The sequence below is a fragment of the Rhinolophus hipposideros genome (assembly GCF_964194185.1).
Source record: "Rhinolophus hipposideros genome assembly, chromosome: 4".
NCBI classification, from domain to species: Eukaryota; Metazoa; Chordata; class Mammalia; order Chiroptera; family Rhinolophidae; genus Rhinolophus; species Rhinolophus hipposideros.
In genome coordinates, this window is record NC_138050.1 from 16,233,632 (window position 1) to 16,258,577 (window position 24,946).

The 24,946-nt window shown below is 34.9% G+C and overlaps 1 protein-coding gene across 1 annotated transcript in view; it reads left to right on the plus strand.

Annotated features, from left to right (window-relative positions):
• Nucleotides 1-406: 406 nt before the first annotated feature.
• Nucleotides 407-24,946, plus strand: part of LRRC63 (leucine rich repeat containing 63) — a gene marked incomplete at both ends in the record, with an annotated part of 73,056 nt that continues 48,516 nt past the window's right edge. The window contains 4 exons of the mRNA XM_081046643.1: nucleotides 407-497; nucleotides 7,922-8,461; nucleotides 9,052-9,120; nucleotides 19,132-19,292. Coding sequence (XP_080902769.1) covers nucleotides 407-497; nucleotides 7,922-8,461; nucleotides 9,052-9,120; nucleotides 19,132-19,292 — 861 coding nt within the window. The remainder of the gene's footprint in view (nucleotides 498-7,921; nucleotides 8,462-9,051; nucleotides 9,121-19,131; nucleotides 19,293-24,946) is intronic.

The window sequence follows — 24,946 nt, forward strand, 5'->3', positions numbered from 1 at the left end:
GTGATAACATTTTGGAGGTAAAAAAATAAATGAGCGTCATTTCCACTGTTCTGTAGAATCAGTATTTACAATCTGAAAGAACACTGGAAGATTGAACTTTATAAGTATAAACTTTATACTAACATGGGAAATTTTATAATGATCCTGGTTGGTAATAGCATACATATTTTAAAATTCTGTATTAATTTTAAACCTAAATTTTGCCTGGATTACTTTTAGAAGTTTTAAACCTCTTTTTCTTTTATAGGAATTCTGCTTGGACTCGGTAGAGCCTTAGCACAGAATGATTTTCATTAAAATGCAATCTAGGTTCAAATGAATTCTTTTTCAGCAACAATTCAAACATTCAAAAGCTTTTCAACTCTTGACTAATAGCTGTGAAAAACAATGCTTGTTATTAATTAAAATGCCAAACCACCCAAAACTACTACTTCTTCGAAGACCTTTACCTCCCAAACTTCCTAAGCTGCCTTTGCATAAGAAGAAAGTCCAGACAGGTATGTATATTAATCAGATATGTTATTAACTTTATTTTTCATAGGAAGTTCTCAATCTGCACAGCTCAGGATCACAATAGTTAAAGACACTAATAACTATTAGGTTGGTGCAAAAGTCATCGCGGTTTGAAAGGTTAAAAGCAATTGCAAAAACTGCGATGACTTTTGCACCAACCTAATAGTAACTGACAAATGTTTGTCGTAAGATGATAGCATCCAATTCATTTCTACAGGTACAGTTGATTCTCATTATTTGTGGATTCTGTAGGGATAAATTTACATAACTGCTAAAATTTATTTGTAATCGCCAAATCAGTACATTGTTTTGTATTCTCTCTTTTTAACTCACCAACATATCATAAAGAACATTTCAGAGTATTATATAGAGCTCTTTCTCACTCCTTTTATGATAGGTGAAACTGTGTGCAGGACAAGGGTATATATAACTCTCAGTCATGCTGGATATGCCCAAGACAGTGAAAATACATATGTTCCCAGCTCAGGCACTTTCTGCCTTCTTGCTTCAGTTCTCATACTGTAAAAAACTGTCCTTTTCCTGGTCTATTTAATGCCATGTTTTTTGAATATTTGTGCTTTGTGTTGGTGATTTCGCGGCCTAAAATGTCCCATAAGTACAATGCTGAAGTGCAATCTACTCTTCCCCTAAGCACAAGAAGGCTCTAACATGTCTTACAGAGAAAAATATGTGTGTTAGATGAGCTTCCTTCAGGCATGAAATACAGTGTTGTTGGCCGTCAGTTCAGTGTTAATGAATCAACAATATATATTAAATAAGGTGTCTTTATATAGAAACATATATAAAACAAGATTATGCATTGATTGGCCCATAATGTTGAGACCAGAGGCTTGCCAGAACCTAACCCTGTAGTTTCCCTAGAAGCCATGGCTCAGTGTTGGATAATTCCGTGTTCACTCAAACTTTATAGAACTGCTGCAAATAACAAGAATTGACTATTTATGAGCACAGTGCTAGGGACTAGAGATACAATAGTGAGCAGAATGACTCTGCCAATCCTCTTCACTAGTTACCCGCCGGTAGGATCAAATAATTATATAAGTAAATGTAAAACTGCCCTATGATAATTTCAAGCGCTATGAGGTAAAGATGAGCCACTTTTATAACTATAACTTTGTATAATACCTTAATCCTCTTTCTGTATATGGTATGTGTATCTATTGTCTCCTTACTTATAAGCAATGATAAAATTAGCATATTTCCTCTTCTTTCCCATTTTTAGTCTCTTCTATCTGATTTTAGCTGATTAGATTACTTATTTTAGTGTCAACATTTATACTGTTAAAGTGTGCCTAGTCTATAACTTGATTTACAATGTTAAATTATTACCTTTTGATCTATGGCTGTTAAACATGTTTAAATCAACACACCTTTGCTACCTCCAATTTCCTCTCTCACTTTCCCTACCAACTTTTGTTATACCATGTCTACATTTCTATAATGTTCTACATTTCTACATTTATACAAAGTTCTGTAATAATAATATCCACAGTTATGTAGATTTACCGCTCACTACCAGTTTTTTTGGTTGTAGTTTTTCCATTCATCTTTTGGTAGAAATTTATGTTCTAAGACAGAGTTGCTCACTATTGACATTTTGGACTGGATAATTCTTTTTTTGTGAGGAGCTCCTCTGCTTTTGGTGCCTTGGAGATTCTATGACCTTGACTATTATTAATCCTATGTCTCCAAAGGCTCTTGGCAGAGTGCTGTGCAGATAGTAGGTGTTCAAAATATTTGTTGAATGAATTAATACTTAAAATGACTGAAGCATAATTTATAAAAATGAATATTCAAACACTGAAATAAAACCTTGAAATAAATACCTAAAATTTACATACAATGCTAAATGCCATAGGGAATTAATGACACAAAATTATCTGGTTCCTGATGTTCAGCACCTTTCAAGACCCTCGATTAAGCTTTAAAGATGAGCTACACATAAAATAAGAACCTTAACTAGCAGTACAAAGCAGAATAGAATTTATGTCCAATTGATAGTAGACAGTAGTAGTTCATAAATGTGAGAAAGCACTGGGGGCAAGAATGGGGCTTGAACTAAGACATGAGGAATTAGGAAAAGTGGAATGAAATATGTTTAACTGTAGAGGAGACCTGTGTAGTTTATGACGGCAAAGGAAAGTTTATTGGAAAAGTAGAAATTTAATGTACTAGGAAAAGAAAGAAGTCATGGGGAAATGTGTCAAAAAATAAGGAAGTATGGACTTGAGAAGACAGATATCATCTTCATTGGGAAGATATGTCTAAATACCTCTTCCCTCTTCCCCCACTCAGAGTGTCTTCCTTTATGCTCCCATAGTATCCCATACTTACCCCTATTGAGCACTTCTCATTTTCTAGTATAACTGTTTACCTGCCTAGTTTCTATATTGAATTGTGAGATCTTTGATCATAGCAAGGTTAGTGCTATACCCTCAGCACTGTGTGTACAGCTGGCACATGGTTGGTGTTAAATGTTTGTTGAGTCAATTAATAAGAACTGTAAGTGTAGATTGTATTAATCAAGAAAGATGGATTGCAGGAGGTTTAAGGTAGACTTCAAAATAATAAAATGATTTAAATTGGTTAGTAATAGAAGGTATTACACACAGTATGATCAACATAAGAAATGAAGTTATAAATGGGCAGTGTGGCCTTTGTGATTGTCACTTATAATTTGAGTACATAAGGATTCTCATTGGAAAGTAACACGTCATCACACAGTAAGGTTAGGTGAAGTGGGTCCAGGTCACACAGATTTTTATATACCAAGAAATCTGAATTATCGTTAATACAATTCAAACAATTTGGTAAAAACACTCTAAGGCTGTGTCAGAAAATCAAGGGGAAAATTAAGTCAATATAGACTAGGATGATGGCAGTTAAAACCCCCAGGGAAAATCTGGGGCGTTTAGATCACTTAACTATGAGAGAAGAAGGTTAAAATGCAATAGCCTATGTGAAAGCACTTTTTAAACTATAAAACCACTCTACATTTGTAAGATATTAAAATACCTGTAATACTTCTCACTTGGCCCACAATTATTTCCTGAGTTGCAACAACCTGGAACAGTGCAAAATGCCCTAGAATGGGAGTCCAGGAACAGGAATTCTGGTCTCTGCTCCAGACTAATGTGATCTATGGCTTTAGCAACTCATTAAGTCAGTGGGTCTCTGCTTTCTATTCTGAAACAGTGGAACTTAATTAGATCACTGATTTTCAATCTTTGTCTCCACTGTAAACCAAATGAGGATGAATACAAATCCATCAGAACAACAGGTCACTTCTTCAGTGATTCTCAGGGTGGAAAAGGAAAGAGAGCATGACCTCGTAAAGTGGGTGGGGAGTGGGGAATGGAAAGAGATGGGGAATTGGAGGCTTTGGAGTTGACATAGATAATTTGAATAAAGCCTGGAGGTGATTGATTTGTATGTGTTAAATATGAGGAACAAGGGAGGAGAGGTCGAGTAGACTGAAAAATGACCCCTCAGAAGACACTGACATCTTAATCTCTGGAAACTGTGAATATTATCTTAATAATTTTTCTTGTTCTCAAGTGTGCTCTGTTTAAAATTAATGTATCTACTCCAATTTTCTTCTGATAACTGTTAGTATAGTATATCTTTCTCTACCCTTTACTTCTTTTTTTTTTTTTAAGATTTTATTTGGGAAGGGGAACAGGACTTTATTGGGGAACAGTGTGTACTTCCAGGCCTTTCTTCCAAGTAAAGTTGTTGTCCTTTCAGTCTTAGTTGTGGAGGGCGCAGCTCAGCTGCAGGTCCAGTTGCCATTGTTAATTGCAGAGGGCACAGCCCACCATCCCTGGGGGGAGTCGAAACCGGCAACCTTGTGGTTGAGAGGACACGCTCCAACCAACTGAGCCATCCGGGAGGCAGCTCAGCTCAAGGTGCCATGTTCAATCTTAGTTGCAGGGGGCGGAGCCCACCATCCCTTGCGGGACTCAAAGAATTGAGCTGGCAACCTTGTGGTTGAGAACCCACTGGCCCATGTGGGAACCAAACCGGCAGCCTTTGGAGTTAAGAGCATGAAGCTCTAACTTTTTTCTTTTTCTTTTTTTTTTTTTTTTTTGTTGTTGTTGTTGGGGCTCCTAGCGGTGTTCTGAAATTTACACACACACACACACACACACACACACACACACACACACAGACATACACACAGACACACACACACACACACACACACAGACACACACACCGGGCCACCCCTTTACCCTTTACTTTTAATCTGTCTTTTTATATTTAAAGTAAGTTTCTTTTAGATAAGATATAGTTGGGTCTTGTTTTTTATCTACTCTGACCGTTTTTTGTCTTTTAATTGGTGTACTTAAACCATTCACATTTTAATAAATTATTGACATTCTTGGATTAATATCTGCCACATTTATAAAGTTTCTATTCATTCCAGTTGTTTTGCTTCTTCTTTAAAATCCTCCCTTATTTTTGCGTGTCTTCTGGGTCATTTGCGTGTTTTAATGGGTCATTTTTAGAGTATAACATAGGAGAAAATGTAGGTGACCTTGGGTTTGGCAATGAGTTTTTAAATATGACACCAAAAGAACAATCTATGAAAGAAAAAAACATCATGCTAAGTTGCATTTCATTAAAATTAAAAACTTCCCTGTGAAAGACATTTAAACAATAAGACAAGCCATGCCCTGGGAGGAAATATTTGCAAAATAAATATCTGATAAAGGACTTGCATCCAAAATAAAGAAAGAACTGTTAAACTCAACAATAAGAAAACAACGCGATTAAAAAGTGGGCTAAAGATCTGAACAAACACCTCACCAAAGAAGATATTCAGAGGCCAAATAAGCATGTAAAAAAATGCTCAACATCATACTTGGATGTCATTATGAAATTGCAAATTAAAACAGTAAGATAACCCCTGCAGACCTATTATAAGAGCTAAAATCCAAAACACTGACAACACCAAATGCTGGAGAGGAGCAAGAGGAACTCTCATTCGTTGCTGGCAAGAATGCAAAGGGCAACCACTTTTAAAGACAGTTTGGTAGTTTTGTACAAAGCTAAACATACTCTTACCGTACAATCCAGCAATTGAACTCATAGATATTTATTTACTCAATTGAGATGAAAACCTATGTCCACACAAAAACCTGCACATGTGTATTTATATCAACAACTTTATTCATAATTGCTCCAAACTGGAAGCAATTCAATAGGTGAATGGATAAACAAACTGTGGTACATCCACACCATGTAATTTTATTTAGTGATGAGAAGAAATGAGCTATCATGCCATATAAAGACATAGAGGAATGTTAACTGCAAATTGCTAAGTGAAAGAAGCCAGATGAAAAGGCTACAATACTGTAGGATGCCAATTAAAATGGAATTCTGGAAAGGCAAAATTTTTTTAAATCAGTGGTTGCCAGAGATTCAGGGTGAGGGGAATGACAGAGGATTTTGAGGGTGGTGAAATTATTTTGTATTATACTGTAATGGTGAATGCATGACATTATGCATTTGTCAAAACCTATAGGACTGTACAACACAACGACTGAGTTTTTTAAGTCAATTATAGACTTCAATCAATTATATATCAACATTGATTCATTAATTATAATAAAAGTACCACACAAATGCCAGATGTTCATTGATGGAATTGTGTGCAATAGGGGGGGATATATGGTAATTGTACTATCTTGTTCATCTTTTTTACATATCTAAAACGGTTCTAAAATAAAGTCTACTAATTTAAAAACAGTTACAGAATAAATAAAGGGAAATAACAAACAACAGAGATTAAAGGAGAGGAAGTCAAACTAATGAGTGTAAACCACTTCAGTTTGCCAATGAAAGGAAGGATAAAAGTGGTAGGATGGTGGTTGGAAGGAATTCTGGAGTCTATTTTTGCTCAGTATCATGTTTTGTTTCAACATGGGAGAGAAAAAACTGAAGGTAGTGGTGTAATCATTGTATTGAATGAGCTCACTTTGATTAGTTCCATATAAGCAGGAAGCAATCATTATTCTTCTGCTACTACTCTTCAAACTCACAGGGCGCACATCCCTCTCCTAAGGCTTTTCTAGTCACTTCAATCTATTAGCCTTTTCTCATTTTCAGATAATAAGCAATTAGTCCAATCTAAATCAATACTTTCATCTAGTATGGAATCAAACCTAGTTTCTTTTCTCAGCTCAGTCTAGGTCTACTAATTTTTAGACAAGCCAAGGGAAACAGAGTCATGGTAATTTCTTCCACTTTGTTCTTTTACTTCTCTTCTCCAACTCATTATAGTTTCTGGCTCCTCGATAGATGGGACTAGGAGAGGCAAAGTGTTAAGGAGTTAAGAATGAAGATAAGAATCAGGTATCAGTCTCTGTACCCCCCTGAAAGGGCTGGAAATACCGATCAAGTAGTTTCAAGGATTCTCTTGTTGAAACACAGCACTGAGTGAGCCAATCCTTTTTTGCTGCTCTGTAGGTATCAGTAGGGGAAGTAGGTAGGGGAGCTGTGAGATGTTATTTTCTCCTTGTGGCATGCACTCCTCTTCTCTATGCATGGTTTTCTGAGAATCCATCTCACTTGGATTGAGGTGGGGGGAAATTATCCTCCTCCACCCACCATGGAGAGGGAAAGATCAGAGAAACATACAGCATTCCAATAGCGCTATTCAGAACAAATCCTCTCTTTGAACCCAGATCAATCTCTAGCCATCTCTTATATGTAGGCAACAAGGTGGGTGAGCATTGGACTTGTTTTCATTAGAATACAGAGGTCTTCATCATTTATCGTACTCAACTGAGACAATAGAAAACAGATGTCAATTAACACTCTGTCACATAGGAAAGAGAAAGTATATATAATGTAATGAGGTATCTAAAAATGCAGGCATAGTGCATTTTCTTGTTACCTAAATGAACTTGTGGTACCCTGTAGCCAGTATCAGAATGTTATCATGTTCAAAAGATACATGGGTCTGACATTTGGCTTTGAAAAGAAATGTACTTTTTGCTCAGAGAAGTTATCAAATAAGGAAGAGATGATGATAAACAGCAAATGTTCATCAAAATTATTTTTACCCATCCATATTGCCAGAGTTTTAGTGACAACTGTTCAAAAATCTCCTTTTATAATCTCTTTTCTCCATCAATTCTGTTTTTATTTCAATTTAGCCTCTTCACTTCTTCAATTGTTCATTCAAACTTTATCTCAGTCAGCTAAACAAGAGTTCTGATATCTGAGTGAGTATATACAGAAACAATTTTAGAAGGTGAGAGAAGGGAGAGTGAATAAAAATATATTTTAAAAAAACTGTGAATGGTAAGACATTATAGTTTTGTCCCTGACACCTTGATAAATGTAATCTAATTGTGCTTTTTTTTTTCTGGTCTAGCCAAGACTGGTAAAATTCTACAAGTAAAGTTTGCTCAAGATGAAACCACTTTAATTCAAAGAGATAAAACAAGTTTTCCTGATGTTGTTTCAAGAAATCAATCACAAACCATTGTCACTATCCAAAATGTCTCTCTTGATCATCACATACAAGAAAGAGTGACTACTATTTCAACATCTCCAAAACCATCTAAGACTATCTATTGGAAAATTCCAGAGACTGCTACTGGTTGCATATTTTTTCCAAGTTGTCTTTCAGCTTCCAGTCGAGTTTTTGGGAGAGAAACAAACCAAATGAAAAGATTAAGAAAATCAAAAGAGGCATCAAAAATAAAAAATATTTCTGTTGAGAACATGCTAAAAGACATTCTGATTCTTTCCTCACAGATCTCCAAATCTTCAAGTGTTCCTTCCCCAGTTATCACCCCCAAACTCAAGGAAGTTATTCACTCTGAGTATCTACTTTTACCAAAGAGCAGGACCTATACCTTTACGCAAGCTCTGATAGATTTAAAGGCAAAAAGACCAAGACATCTTCCAAGTATTAAGCCTGTTCAAGCAAAACCACAGCAGTTTCACCATTTACAACAAAATATTAGTCATTTTCCTGCTATTTTTATGTCAGCACCAATTTTACCAAGAAAACCTAAAAGACAATCGGAGATAGGTAAATCCATTCTGAACCTGGTCTATAATAATGGGGACAAGTAGAGCAAAGGGAAGAGAAGGCATGCAAGCAAATGGTGCCTACCCACCTCGGGTTTGCAGAGTGGGATGGTGCGGTCATTCTTTGCCGATACATTTAATATATGGGCCAGAATGCAGTAACAGAAGCCCTGATCTTACAGGTCTGCCAAGGCCAAACTAGGTATTCTACCCAGATGGTGGTAGTAGGAACCAGATAAGGGAGTTCAAAGAATCAGAAAATCTAATATAAAGGAGCAATGAGAATGAAAGTATTTTAGATGAACTCTAGAAGCAGAATGCCAATGCTGAGGGATGCCTTTATGGGAAGATTTCCACGGATAATTCCAATTCATTAAAAGATGAATAATTATAATGAAATCATAATAGCCTCAACATGAATTTTCACAAGTATCCAAAGGTTGTTCCTTTTTCTCTTTTTTCTAGAAACTCGTGTAACAGAAAATGAAAATCTAGAAAGTGTTCCAAGGCGAAGCATGCCAACACTACGGGAAGGTAAGTGTTCTGTATCATTCTTTTAAACCTGTACTTAAGATTATCTCTCTGTAAAAGTATTCATGATTTTGTCTGTTTGTGTTGTATGTAATTCATACATATGTCTCACCTCATTTTCAGTTTCTTAAGCCGTTGACTCAGCAACTACTTTTTAGTTATGACTATAAACCAGACTTTGTACTAATGTTGGGAATATACAAGCTGGAGTATTCTCACTCTGAGTGGGGCAGATAGACATGCGATAATGAGAGCTAACTACTTACCGTGTGCCAGGCACTGTTCTAAGTGTTTTGATCTTAGTTACCTAGCAGAAATAAATAAAAATTTATTTTCAAAAATCACATCATTCTAGATCTCGCATTATTTGTATAAACAATTTAAAAAAATACGGTGTGTAGTAAACAATTCACAATTCCCAGGCATACAAAGAGAAAGACAAAATAAATGAACACTAGCAGGAGCAGTAAGCAGTAGAAACATACCCATAGAAATTATAGGTATTAGAATTACTAGCTACATTTTAAAATAACCCAATGACTTCTGGTTCTGTCCAAGACTGAGTAGCTTATATTGGACAAGCCCTTTCACCAACATCATATATTAATTCTGCCCAAAATACATAAAATATATTTTGAAGGTATTGGACAGTAACCATTACAAACATGATTTGAGTGGCTATGATCCTTGAAATAAGGGAAGCTCATGAGTTAGCTCTGCATTTACCTTGGCTTTTGCCAGGGGGCATTTGTAGTTTTGGAGAATAAATTTCCAAGTAGAAAGTGATAGTATTACTGGATTGAGGAGATAACAGTCAGACTTTAGGACTGCCAATATAGCTGGGACTCCAGGGGCAAAATCTCAGAGCGGAGAGAAGTGCAGCCAAATATCTGCATACAGCCCTCCTTAAGGATGTTGGCTGATTCCTAAGCTGTGCACGTATAAGATAATACTCTAAGAAATATAGCAGAAAACATCAACTGAAATGTTAAGGAATTGAACATAGATTTTCACAGTTGCACAGAAGACAGTTATTAAAGTTCAAGCTCTGCCAAAGTGAAGGGGTCTTGGTAAAAACCCTGGGCTTTCAGTTGAAGACCCAGAGAACCCATGACTTAGGAATAAGAATGATGTTCTAGAGAAAGGACAAAAAATAGATTATACCAAACAAAGCTCAAAACGAGTCTGACAAATCAAAGTGATACTTTCTACCTAATCAAAGAAAACCTACCACTTGTTAGAGAGAGAAAACATTATCCAGTTCCTTTAAATTTTCATCCACAAGGTTAGCATTAAATTTTAAAAAATCACAGGGCATCTTAAAAGCAGGGTAAAATGTCTGAAAACCAGTAGAAAAAACAAACAATGGAAATAGACTCATAAATTCATATACTGGAGTTTAAAACGAGGATTTAAAAATGACTAATGATTATTATATTCAATAAAAAAAGTTGGAGAATTTTGCCAGAGAACTGGAATTTTTGTTTTCAAAAATAAGAGTAAAAAATGCCATATGATTTCACTTATATGTGGAATCTAAACAAAATAAATGAAAAAACTCATAGATACAGAGATCATTTTGATGGTTGCCAGGTGGGAGGGGGGTGGGGAATGGGTGAAAAAGGTGGAGGAATTAAGAAGTATAAATTGATAGTTACAAAAGAGTCATGGGGATGTAAATTATAGCATAAGGAATATAGTCAATAGTATTGTAATAACTATGTATGGTGTCAGGTGGATACTAGATTAGTGGAGTGATCACTTCATAAATTATATAAATATCTAATCACTATGCTGTATAACTGAAACTAATATAATATTGTATGTCAACAGTGATTGGAAAATAAAATGACATTTAAAAAAATAAGAGTCAAATAAAATTCTGGAACAGAAAATATAACATAGCTAATTAATAATTCAATAGATGTGTTTAAAATGAGATTATACACAGAACACTTCAGCCATATAAATTTTGTTTCCCCCCCAGTTTTATTGAGATACAATTGACATATAACACTGTATAAATTTAAGGTGTAAAACATGGTTACCTGATATATGTATATATTGTGAAATGGTTACCACAATTAGTTTAGTTAACATCCATCACCTCACAGTTATAATATTTTTCTTTTGATGAGAACTTTTAAGATTTACTCTTAGCAACTTTTAAATATATAATACAGTATTATTAACTACAGCAATCATAAAAATTTTTGAGCTCACTATTTCTTCTATTAGTTCCCTATTATCATCTATGATATAAACTAAGTGCTGGGTCTCTTCCATGTCATAAGCCTAAATAAGTCATGCTGTCATTTCTGATTTCTTAAGTTTAGAAATCCTGGTTGTTTCCTCTTTCAAAAGTTTCAGGTGAGTTTAAGGGTTCTTAGATTCTTCAGAGGTCTATGAAGGGATTTCTAACCACCTCTCCAAGTCCATCTCCCTCCTTTCCACTTAAAACGAAATGCTTGGGCTTAGTCCATGAGGGTGAGTGATCTGGGAGCCGGCTACAGATTTATGTCTTAACTCACTCTTCTTTCCTTCTTGCTCCATTTCCCCTCCTAAGACAAAGAATCTCTATATCATGTCATATATCATTTATACTGTGGTTAACTTTCACATTTATTAAACTGAAGTGGGCACATGATGCCTATTTTAGAAATTAAAAACTGAACATTGGTTTCTTTGTTCTAGGATGCATTATCACCTCATTGAAGCAATGGCATAAAAATTACTGAGACTGTAAAGTATGTTGCTGCAAGTAATGCAGCGAGAATGTCTGGGAATGTAAAAAGTATTTCATCAAATTTCAAAATATTTTCTTGCCACACTTGGGTATATACTTGGACAGGCCATTTATTTTTTTCTGTTTTAGGTGTTTTTTATTTCGTTTTTTATTATTAAATTTATTGTGGTGGCATTGGTTAATAAGATTATATAAGTTTCAAGTGCACAATACTGTAGTACATCATCTGTGTATTATATCGTGTACTCATCACCCAAAGTGTAGTCTTATTCTATCACCATATAGTACTTGACCCCCTTTACCCTCTTCAACCTCCCCCTGCCTTCCTTTCCCTCTAGTGACCACCATACTGTTGTCTATGTCAATTAAGTAGTTTTTGTTTGTTTGTTTGTTTTGTTTGTTCACTTTTTGCTTTCTGTTTTATAGCCCACATATGAATGGAATCATATGATTCTTATCCATCTGACTTATTTTGCTTCTGACTTATTTTGCTTAGCATCCTGAGATCCATCCATGTTGTTGCAAATGGCAGTATTCCATCATTTCTTATGGCTGAAGAATATTCCATTGTGTATATATACTGCATCTTCTTTATCCAGTCATCCATCGAAGGACACTTGCGTTGTTTCCATGTCTTAGCTACCTTGAATAATGCTGCAGTGATCATAGGGGCAATGTAACTTTAAGAACAAATGTTTTCAAAATTTTCAGGTAGATACTCAGAAGAGAGATTGCTGGGTCATATAGTAGCTCCATTCTTAATTTTTTAAGGATCCCCATACTGTTTTCCATAGTGGCTGTACCAATTTACATTCCACCAACAGTGTATGAAGGTTCTTTTTCCTCCACATCCTCTCCAACACTTGTTATTACTTGTCTTTGTGATAATAGCCATTCTAACAGGTGTGAGGCGGTACCTCATTATGGTTTTGATTTGCATTTCCCTCATACCTAGTGAAGTTGAGCATGTTTTCATATATCTGTTGGTCATTTGTCTATTTTCTTGGGAGTGTCTGTTCAGGTCTTCTGCCCATTTTTTTAATAGGATTGTTTGTTTTTTTGTTGTTGAATTGAATAAGTTCTTTACATATTTTGGACGTTAGCTCCTTGTTGGAGGCATTGATTGCAAATATCTTCTCCCATTTTGTTGGTTGCCTTTTTGTTTTGTTGAGGGTTTCTCTTCTTGTGCAGAAGTTTTCTAGTTTGATATAGGCTCATTCATTTTTTTTTGCTTTACTTCCCTTGGTTTTATGGTCAAATTCATAAAATCCTCTCTGAGACCAAGGTCCTTGAGTTTACTACCTATGTTTTCTTCCATGTATAAGATTGTTTTAAGTCTTATTATATAGGTTTTGATCCATTTTGAGTTAATTTTTGTGTATGGGGTCAAATAGCAGTCTAGTTTTATTCTTTTGCATGTGGCTTTCCAATTTTCCTAGCACCATTTATTGAAGAGGCTTTCTTTTCTCCATTATATGTTTTTGGCTCCTTTGTTGAGAATTGGTTGCCCATACACATGAGGGTTTAATTCTGGGCTTTCAGTTCTTTTCCACTGGTCTCTGTGTCTGTTTGTCTGCCAATACCATACTGTTCTTATTATTGTGGCTTTGTAGTATAATTAGAAGTAAGGGAGTGTGGGGACAGAGCCAGGAGTGCAGTTTCCAGGCTCTCGGCCTCACATGGAAAGGTGCTGGCTCAGGTAGTAAATGGCCATCAACTGTGATTGGATGGCCATCAGCTGTGGCTAGTTGGCTGTCAGCTGTAACCAGTGAGCCATTGGCCACTAATATAACTGCTGTGGCTACGCTAGCAGAAAAATGGCGGCTAGCAAGAAGATGGTGGCTGAGCCTGCAAGTGGCGCAGTGAGGGTTGTGAACAGTGTGGCTCCTGCTTCCTGTGTCTCCAACCCAACCGCCAGCAAGAATATAGTGGTATGACTCCCGTTTATGGCTCTGTGGGTGTTCCTTTTTGGCCTCACCATGTCCTGCGTTCTTATGTGGGGACCGGGACCAGAGACCCAGCAGGCCACACCGCACGACGGGGAGTGATACTTCCATTTTTGTAATTTTTTTCTTAGGAGTGCTTTGGCTATTAGAGGTCTTTTGTGATTTCATACAAATTTGATAATTTTTTAAAATTAAATGTATTGGGGGTGATATTGGTTAGAAAAATGTATACGTTTCAAGTGTACAATTCTATAATACGTTATCTGTATATTGCATTGTGTGTTCACAACCCAAAGTCAAATCTCCTGTCACCATATATTTGATCACTTTTACACTCTTCTACCTCCCCACCTCTTACCCTCTCATAACCACTAAACTGTTGTCTGTGTCTATGAGTTTTTCATTGCTTGTTTGTGCTTTTAGTTTTATATCCTACATATGAGTGAAATCATATGGTTCTCTACTTTTTTGTCCAATTTCTTTGAGAAATGCCATTGGGATTTTGATGGTTATTGCATTAAATCTGTATATTGCTTTGAGTAATATGGCAAATTTAGCTATGTTAATTATTCCAATCCATGAACATGAGATATCTTTCCATTTCTCTGTGTCTTTTTCAATTTCTTCTAATAATGTCTTATAGTTTTCAGTGTATAAGTCCTTCATATCCTTTGTTAAGTTTATTCCTAGGTATTTTATTTTCTTTGTTGCAATTGAAAATGGATTTTCTTTTTCATTTCTTTTTCTGAAATTTCTTTTTCTGAAGGGATTTGTAGTATGAAGGAACACAATGGATTTTTGTACATTGATTTTGTATCCTACAACTCTACTGTATTTGTTTATTGTTTCTAGTAGCTTTTTTGTGGAGTCTGTCGGGTTTTCTATATAAAGAATCAGGTCATCTGCAAAAAGTGACAGTTTTACTTCTCCATTCCCAATTTGGATGACTTTTATTTCTTTCTTTTGCCTGATTGCTCTAGCTACAACTTCCAGTACTATGTTGAATAACAGTGATGAGAGTGGACATCCTTGTCTTATACCTGATCTTAGAGGAAAAACTTTGTTTTTCACCACTGAGTATATTGGCTGAGGGTTTGTTATATATGGAATTTGTTATGTTGAGGTACTTTCCTTCTATGCCTGTTCTATTGAGCGTTTTAAATGTAAATGGATGTTGCATTTTGTCAGATGCTTTTTCTTCATCTGTTGATATGATCATATGATTTTTATCATTTGTTATTCTGGTGTAGTACATTGATTGATTTGCATATGTTGAAGCATTCTTGTGCCCCTAGAATTAACCCCACTAGATCATGATGTATTATTTTTTTAACGTTTTGTTGCTTTTGATTTGCTAGTATTTTGTTTAGAATTTTTGCATCTATATTCATCAGAGATATTGGTCTGTAATTTTCTTTTTATGTTTTGCCTTTGCCAGATTTTGGTATCAAGGTAATGTTGGCCTCATAAAATGAGTTAAAAAGTATTGCCTCTTCGATTTGTTTGGAAGAGTTTGAAAAGGCGAGGTATTAAATCATCTTTGAATGTTTGGTAGAATTCGCTAGTGAATCCATCTGGTCCTGGACTTTTACTTTTTGGAAGATTTTTGATGACTGTTTCGATTTCTTTACTGTTGATTGGTCTGTTTAGATTTTCCAGTTCTTCCTGATTCAGTCTAGAAGGTTATATATTTCTAAGAACTCATTCATATCTTCTAGGTTATCAAATTTTATGGTGTATAGCATTTCATAGTATTCCTGTATAGTCTTTTGTATTTCTGGTACGTACGTTGTAACTTCTGTTCTTTCATTTATGATTTTGTTTGGGTCTTTTCTCTTTTTTCCTTAGTGAGTCTAGCCAGAGGTTTGTCATTTTTACTAATCTTTTCAAAGAACCAACTCTTTCATGCATTATATTTTTCTGTTATCTTTTTGTTCTCTATTTCATTTAATTCTGCTTTAATTTTTATTATTTCCTTCCTAGTGCTGACTTTCGACTTTGTTTCTTTTTCTAGTTTTTGGAGGTAAAATGTTAGGTTATTTATTAGAGATTTTTCTTGTTTTTTGAGGTAGGCCTGTAATGGTGTAAACTTCCCTCTTATTACTACTTCTGCCGTATCCCAAACTTTTGATAGGTCATACTGTCATTTTTCTCTATGTACCTTTTATTTCCTATTTGACCCAGTCATTATTTAGTAGCATGTTATTTAATCTTCACATATTTGTGTTTTTTCCAGCTTTTTAAAGTTTATTTCCAACTTCAAAGCACTGTGGTCACAGAATATGCTTGGTATGATTTCAGTCTTAAATTTGTTGAGGCTGCTTTGTGTCCCAAAATATGGTCTATACTTGAGAATGTTCTATGTGTACAAGAGAAAAATGTATATTCTGGTGTAGTGCAAAGGAAAGCTCTGTAAATATTGATTATATCAATTTGGTCTAAAATGTCATTTAAGGCCAATATTTCCTTATTGGTTTTCTGTTTGCATGATCTATCTATCGTTGTCAGTGGGGTATTTAGATTCCCTACTATGATTATGTTTTCATCAGTTTATCTCTTTAGTCTTGTTAGTAGTTGCTTTACATATTTTGGTGCTCTCAGGGTACTTGCGTAGATATTGATAAGTGTTATGTCTTCTTGACGTGTTGTCTCTTTTGTCATTATAAAATGTCCACCTTTGTCTCTTGTTACCTTTTTTATCTTGAAATCTATTTTGTCTGATGTAAGTATGGCTGACCTGCTTATCTCTGGATGCCATTTTTTTGAGTATTATTTTCCACCCTTCACTTTGAGTCTATGTTTGTCTTTGCAGCTGAGATGTTTCTCCTGAAGACAACATATAGTTGGGTTTTGTTTTTCAATCCATCCCACTACTCAATGCCTTTTAATTGAGTACAGTCCATTTGCATTGAGGGTGATTATTGATATACGAGGATTTCCTGTAGCCATCTTATATTTTGTTTTCTGGTAGCTCTATGTCTCCATTATTTCTTTCCCCTTGTGTTTCTTTCTGTTGTTTCAGTTTGGTGGTATTCTATGGTTTTCTTCCCCCTCTGTTTCCTCTTTTTTTATGTCATGTTTTCATTTTTAGATTTCTTTTGTGTGTGGTTACCATTAGGTTCATGCAAAATAAAGTTTCATGTATACAGTAGTCCTTTTTCTTCTAATTGCGTCTTTCTTCCATTCACCTGTGTGAGTTCAGTCCTTTAACCCCCTCTCCTTTTATGTTTATGTTGTCACAAATTATCCCTTTTCATGCTGTGAATTCATTTTCAAATTACAATATCTATTGTCTTCTTTTAAAAATAAATATTTTTTTTTACCTCCTTGAACTTTTATGTTATATTTAAGAGTTTGGTACCCTATTCTGAACAAGGGTTGCAATTTCCTGCTTCTGTCTGTCTGTTAGTTGTCTTGTTCATAATTTTGTATCTTTTTGTCTTTTTGTTTCAGGTAGAAGAACACCCTTCAGTATTTCCTATATTGCAGCTCTTGTGGTGGTAAATTCTCTCAGCTTCTGTATGTCTGGAAAAGTCTTTATTTCTTCTTCATAACTAAAGGATAACTTTGCTGGATATAGTCTTCTTAGCTTGTCATTTCTCTCATTCAATAATTTGAATGTTTGATTCTACTATCCTCTAAGTTATAGGGTTTCTGCTGAAAAATTCAATGATAATCTAATGGTAAACTTTATAGGTTACCATATATTTCTCCCTGGCTGTTTTGAGGATTCTTTTTTGGTCATTAATTTTTGGCAGTTTCACTATAATGTACCTTGTAGAAAGCCTTTTTGCACCGAGGTAATTAGGTGTTCTATTAGGTTTTTGTATTCGAGGATTCAGCTCTTTCCATAGGTTTGGGAAGTGTTCATCAATTATTTGTTTGAATAAGCTCTCTGTTTGTTTCTCCTGCTCTTTGCCTTCTGGTATATCCATTATTCTCACATTGCTTTTTCTAATGAAGTCAGATAGTTCTCGTAGAGTTTTGTTATCTTTTTTTTTCCACTTTCGATTCTCTCTCTTCTACCTGAGTCATTTCTAGATATCTGTCTTCTATATCACTAATTATTTTTCTTTCCTTCATATGGTCTTCTCTATTTCCTAAGCTCACTAGTTCATTCTTCATTTCCTTTATTGAGTTCTTCAGTTCCAGAATTTCTCTTTGGTTTTCATTGTTGTTTGTTTGTTTGTTTGTTTGTTTATAGCATCAGTCTCTTTGGTGAAGTACTTTTTTTGTTCATTAACTTTATTTCTTAGTGTGTTGAATTGCCTTTTTGAGTTTTCTTGTATCTCACTGAAGTTTTTCAGAACTGTAATCATGAATTCTCTGTCATTTAAACCACATATTTCCATGTCTTTAAGTTTATTTTCTCATTTCTGAATTCCCTTGTTATTTTGGTAATTAATTGTGCATGATGGATTATTTCTCTGACTGGGCATTTGTAGGAATGAAAGCTGCCTCTTCAAGAATTTAGCAGCTTGATAAGTAGAGGTCTTTCCTTTGTTTTACAGTAGGTGGCACTGAAGTGCAAGTTTTTATTTTATTTTACCTGCACTGCTGGGGCTTCTGGTATGTCTGTGGGGGCAATGTAACCTTAGCTATGCAAAACACTTTGTATTCTCCAGGAGATGGGCATCACCTTACAACCCAGTCACCCCATCTTGGAGCACCACTCCCATAAATTGGAAGTAGTAGGCTATGGGTCTTTTGTGTTTCTGGTATCAAGACAGGACATCTTTTATGGAAGGTGAAATCCAAAAGGGCTATGATAAAGTAAATATAGATGGTCTCTGTTTGGCTAACTCCTGAGTTGTTTGGGTTTTTTCTTCAAACTGAGGGAAGAGCTGAAATACATTGGGCATTTGAGTTATACATCAAGGTAATATTAGGGGGGAAAGCGAGGTTGCTCCTTGGGATGTGATTTCTATCTGAGTTATACTTACATAATGTCCTTTTTCACTTTTGTGAAGCAAGAAGTTGTTTATGTAATTCATAGTAAAATTTTTTAAAAGTATTTTTACATGTAGTATAAAAAGACTGAGATTGATGAAATCCAAGTTACCCGGGTAGAAATATATGAGCATATGGTTTTCTTTTAGAAAGATAACAGTGCTATCTAATATTAATAACAATAATAACAACACCCACTTTGGCAAACAGAACCAACTGAGATGGGTGGGTGAAGGTTATGGGGAATCTCTTCTAGAGGATGTGTACCAGTAACCTGTTTATGATGGCTCACTGTTATAATGACATAAGTACATTTCAAATTTCAATCTAAGTGATGACACATTTGTTTCATGTATTGTTTTGTTTATTTAGGTCTCATTAAAACTAGAAAAAGAGATGAATCAGAAGCAAGTGTTATACGTGGTGACGGTTTTAAGACTGTTGCAGCAACACGATATGAAACAGTAATAGCCATGACCAACCTGGCCATAGTAAACTGTCAAATATATGGAAGAAATGCGCTTAATCTTATGGTATGCTAGATATTTTTAATGGCAATTTCCTGCTGTGTTATCAATTATTTTTGCTTCAGGTTAGTTTTCAGAGTATTAAAAAGATATTTCATGTTGCAATAGAGATTTCTGAAGAGCACATTCAAATTGCACCTCTTTTTCCATTACCTAGTATAATAAGAAAAGAGGGATTCAGAGTTATCACATTTTTAAGTTATCAATAATCTTTGGCCTTTGTAGCAAATCTAACATGAGGCTACCTTTTCACTGAACAGAAGCCTAGTATGATGAATAACAATAATAATGGTTACTATTTATTAAGCACCCACTGTGTGTAAAGCAAATGTTACTCTTAGAACTAATAATTCAGCAAAGTAGGTATTATAATCTTCCTTTTACAGAGGAGAGCACTGAAGCCCAAAGAAAAGTAACTTGCACAAGATAACACAACAAGCAAATGGCAGAGCTTGGCTTTGAAACTAGAATATTTTGGTCTCAAAAAAATCTATGCTCTTTATATTAAATTTTATTTTAAAATAAGTTTAGACTCATAAAAAATTGCAAATATAGGAAAAGTTGCAGTGAGATTTTTCTTTGGGAAATTAGGATATTCAAAAATGCCCATCTATACTGGGGAATTTAGAAAGCTACGTGCTGGCCCAGGATAGGATACATTCTCAGGAAAGACCTGAGAAGATCCTAAGTTTGCACCTCTGCTGGTCTGTAGGTACAGCACAAGTGAGAACTAAGGCAGAGTTTTAAATGGCCTGGGTAAGCACTGAAGGGGTGCACTTGCATAGAGCCAATCTAAAATAACTTGGAGAAGTATTGTTCTCTCTCTCTCTCTCTCTCTCTCTCTCTCTCTCTCTCTCTCTCTCTCTCTTCCCCCCCCCCCCGGCATTCAAGGAAATCTATTGTTTCAGTTAGTCAAAACACTAACTGAACACAAGCTAAAGGAGCAGAGATTTCAAAAACAACACATAAAGAAACCCTGAAAACAGGAAACAATCTGATTTTCAGAATTTCTATATTATAATAATCAAAAAGGCCAGTTTTTAACAAAAATTATAAAATATGTGAAGAAATAATAAATACAACTCATCCACAGAACAAATTAGCAAATACAGTTACTGAGGGAGCACAGACATTGTACTAGAAAAAAGACTTTAAATCAGCTGTCTTAAATATGTTCAAATAGCTAAATGGAATCATGAAAAAAAAAGCTAAAGAAAACCAGAACACTCATGATTATCAATAGAGATTGAGATTATCAATAAGGAGATAGAAATTACAGAAAGGAACCAAAAAGAAATTCTGGAGCTGAAAAGTAAAACAACCAAAATGAAAAGCCAATAGGAGGTTTAAACAGTGGATTTGCACAGGCAGACAAAAGAATTAGAGAACTGGAAGATAGGTCAACTGAAATGATCGAATATGATAAACTGAAAGAAAAACGAATGAAGAAAAATGAACAGAGCCTAAAGGACCTGTGAGACACCATCAAGTGTACCAACATACAGATAATGGGAGTCCCAGAAAAAGAGTAGAGAGAGAAAAGGGCAGAAAGAATGTTGGAAGAAATAATGGCCAAACCTCCACAAATTTGATTAAAGACACAAATCTATACATCCAAGAAGCTTAACAAACTTCAAGAAGGATAAACTCAAAGAGGTCCAACTAAGACACATTATAATCAAATTGTCAAAGGCCAGAAAGTATTTTGAAAGCAGCAAGAGAAGAATGATTTGTCGTGCATAAAGAATGCTCAAAAATTAATAACCAAATTTCCATCAGAAACCATGAGAGCCAGAGAGGAATATGATGGCATTTTTAAAGTGATGAAAGAAAAGTATTCTCTCAAGCAAGAATTTTATATCCACAAAATTATCCTTCAGAAACAAATGAGAAATTAAGATGTTCCCAGATAAACTAAAGTTGCCAGAGTTTGTTATTAGTACACCTGTCCTATATGAAATGCTAAAAAGAGTCCTTCAAACATTAGACAGCAATTCAAAGCATTGTACACCAGAGGCTGGACATTAATGAATGCCAACTATAATTTTATGTGTATAATGTGATGGCTCGGTGTGAGGTCAGGGTGGTGGTGGATGGGGGGAGGGGGGTTCACGGTGTGAGGGATGTAAAAATAAAATAAAATAAAATAAAACTAAAAAAAAAAAGAATTAAAGGACTCTGGTTAAGGTTAATACAGATAAGTATAAAAGTCAATATTATTCTATTTTTGGTTTATAAAATTTCCTCCTATTTCCTATATTATTTAAAATACAAATGCATAAAATAATAATTATAAGTCTATGTTAATAGACACATAATGTACAAAGATGTAATTTGTGACAGAACAATATAAACTGTGTATATGGGGGGAGGAGATGGAGTTGCATAGGAACAAAGATTTTGTGTACTATTTAAGTTAACTTAGTATTAATCCAAACTAGATTGTTGTAAATTTAGGATGTCAATTGAAATCTCAATTGCAACCACTGCTAAGAAACTATCTTACATGAAGGGAATGAGAAGGGAATCAACATGGCACATTACAAAAAAGTTATGAAACTTCAAAAAGTAAACAAATAATAACAAAACCAAAAAAATTCTGGAAAAGACAAAAGTGTGGAGACAGTAAAAATATCAGTGGTTGACAGGGATGTGGAAGTGAGAAGGAAAAATGAATTAGAGGCGCACAGGAGATTTTTTAGGACAGTGATTTATTCTGTATGACACTGTAATAATGGACACATTTCATTTTATATTTGTCAAAACACATGGAATATACAACACAAAGTCTGAACTCTAACATAAATTATGGACTTAGGTTAATAATGATGTACTGATGTTGGTTCATTCATCATAACAGATATACTGGTGTGTGAGATGTTGATATTTAGGGGAGGCTATGGGTATGTGTGGGGAAATGGTATGTAGAGAAGAAAGATCTCAAATAAATGACTAACTTTATACCTTAAGGAACTTAACTAAAAGAGCAAATGAAACCCAAAACTAGCAGAAGGACATAATAAAAATTAGAACAGAGAAAAATAGAGGATAGATAGAAAATCGGTAGAGAAAATCAAATCAAAAGTTATTTGAAAGATCAACAAAATTGGCAAATAATTAGCTAGACTACAGGAAAAAAAAGAAGATATGAAAACGGAAATCAGAAATGAAAATGGAGATATTACTACTGGCTTTAAATAGAAATAAAAGGGATTATAAGAAAACACTATGAATAATTGTATTTAAAAAATTAAGTATCCTAGATGAAATGGAAAAATTTCTAGAAAAACACAAATTATCAAAATTGACTCAACAACAAATAGAAATCCAAGCAGATCTACAATAAATAGATTGAATAAATAACCAAAACCCCCCAAAAAAGAAAAGTACAGGTCCAGATGATTTTGTGGGTGAATTCTGCTAAACATTTAAAGAAAAATAAACACCTGTACTTCTCAAAACTCTTCCAGAAAAATAAAAGAGGAGGGAATACCTCCTCTTTTAGTATTTGGTCCCACACCTAATTTGGTCCCACACCACCAAACAATTCTCAGACACCAGCTGGATGTCCTACAATTCAACTCAATTCTGACACTATCTATCCAGAGATAATATCAGTTTCCACAGGTAAAGCGCTCAGTCTCTCAAGACTGCCCTCTACTACAGATGCCAATCACAAGCCCAGGTTGTTACCTGTATTTCTGACAGAGTGGCTACAAATCTGAGGTTCCTACAACTGCCTACTTGGTTTTGATTAATTTGCTAGAATGTCTCAGAGAACTCAGGAAACCCATTTACTTAACTAGATTACTGGTTTATTACAAAGGATACTAAAGGAGACAAATCAATAGCCAGATGAAGAGATACATGGGGCAAGATATGGGAAAAAGCTGCAGAGTTTTTTTCTCCAGGCACCACTTTTCCCAAATCTTCGTATGTTCACCAACTTAGAAGCTCTCCAACCTTGTCCTTTGATTTTTATGGAGGGTTCATTACATAGGCATAATTGATTAAATTGAACTAAATCTCCAACCTCACTTTCCTCCCAGGAGATGGGAGTGTATAGACTGAAAGTTCTAACCTTCTAATCACATGGTTGGTTCCCCTGGCAACCAGTCCCCATCCTTAGGTGCTTTAGAAAAGTCACCTTATTAAGATCAATTGAGTTGTGGTGGAAAGGGCCTTGTTATGAATAACAAGACACCCATTTCACCTTTATGGCTCTGAAGCAATTTCAGAAACTGAGGATAAGAGACCAAGTATGACAAAAGATGCTCTCATTGCTCTTATGGCTCAGGAAATTCCAAGGATTTGGGGAGCTGTCAGCCAAGAATCATAAGTGAAGATCAAATATATATGAGAATGACCAAATATATGTTTTTTTTAATAAATCAAAATATCACAACCTCTAACATAATCTATGCTGTCAGCTTCACTCAGATACCAAAGAAAGACAAAAACACCACAAGAAAACCACAGACCAATATTCCTAATGAATATAGATGAAAAGTCCTCAGCAAAACAGTAGCAAACTGAATCCACAAAGATATTAAAAGGATCATACTTGATGACTAAGTGACATTTATTCTTGAAATGAAAGGATGGTTTGACATAAGAAAATCAATCAGAATAATAAAGCACATAAATAAATGAAGGGGAAAACATGTAATCATCTTAATTAATGTACAAAAGACATTTGACAAAATCCAACACTGTTTCACAAAAAAATATTAAATATTTTGCAACAGGATTATAAAGGATCAAGAGTGGCTAAATGTATGTTTCTATTATAAGGTTCTTTATTCGTCAAGTAGTAGAATATTATTTAAAGGTTGGTTGTGATAAATGAAGGTGCACAGAGTGATCTTTAAAGAAACCACTTTTGCTAACCATTGTCAACGCAATAAACTTTAGTTAAAAAAAAAAAAAGATCAACTGAAGAAAAAAGGAACCATTTTTAAAAAACACTAAGGAGGATAACAAAAATAATTAAAAGAAAGGAAATCTTAAAAAATACTCTGTTTATAATAAAAAAGGCAATGAAAGAATACAGGAACAAAGAATGGATGGGAAAATAGAAAACAAACACCACAATGGTAACGTGAAATCTAAACATATTAATAATTATGTTAAATATAAATGGACTAAACATTCCTATAATTAAAAAACAGATTGTCTGACTGGATAACAAAATATGACCCAATTATGTGAGATCTGACAATTAAGTTCACGAACTCATCCTAGAAAAAGAGCTACATACCTCATTGCTGAATATCACTAGGGTCACCTTTGAAGTACTCCCCTTGGGAAGCTATGCACTGATGCTAGTGCCTAGTCCACCCTTCAAAGCAATTTTGGAACTCTTTCTGGAATGGCCATCAGAGTTCTCATTGTATTACCCTTGATATACTGAATGTCATCAAAATGTCTTCATTTCAATACTTCCTTTATCTTTGGTTAAAGAAAGAAGTCATTGGGGGCCAGATCAGGTGAGTTGGGAGGGTGTTCCGATACAGTTATTTGTTTACTGGCTAAAAACTCCCTCACAGACAGTGCCGTGTGAGCTGGTGCATTGTCGTGATGCAAAATTCATGAATTGTTGGTGAAAAGTTCAGGTCATCCAACTTTTCCATGCAGCCTTTTCAGCACTTTCAAATAGT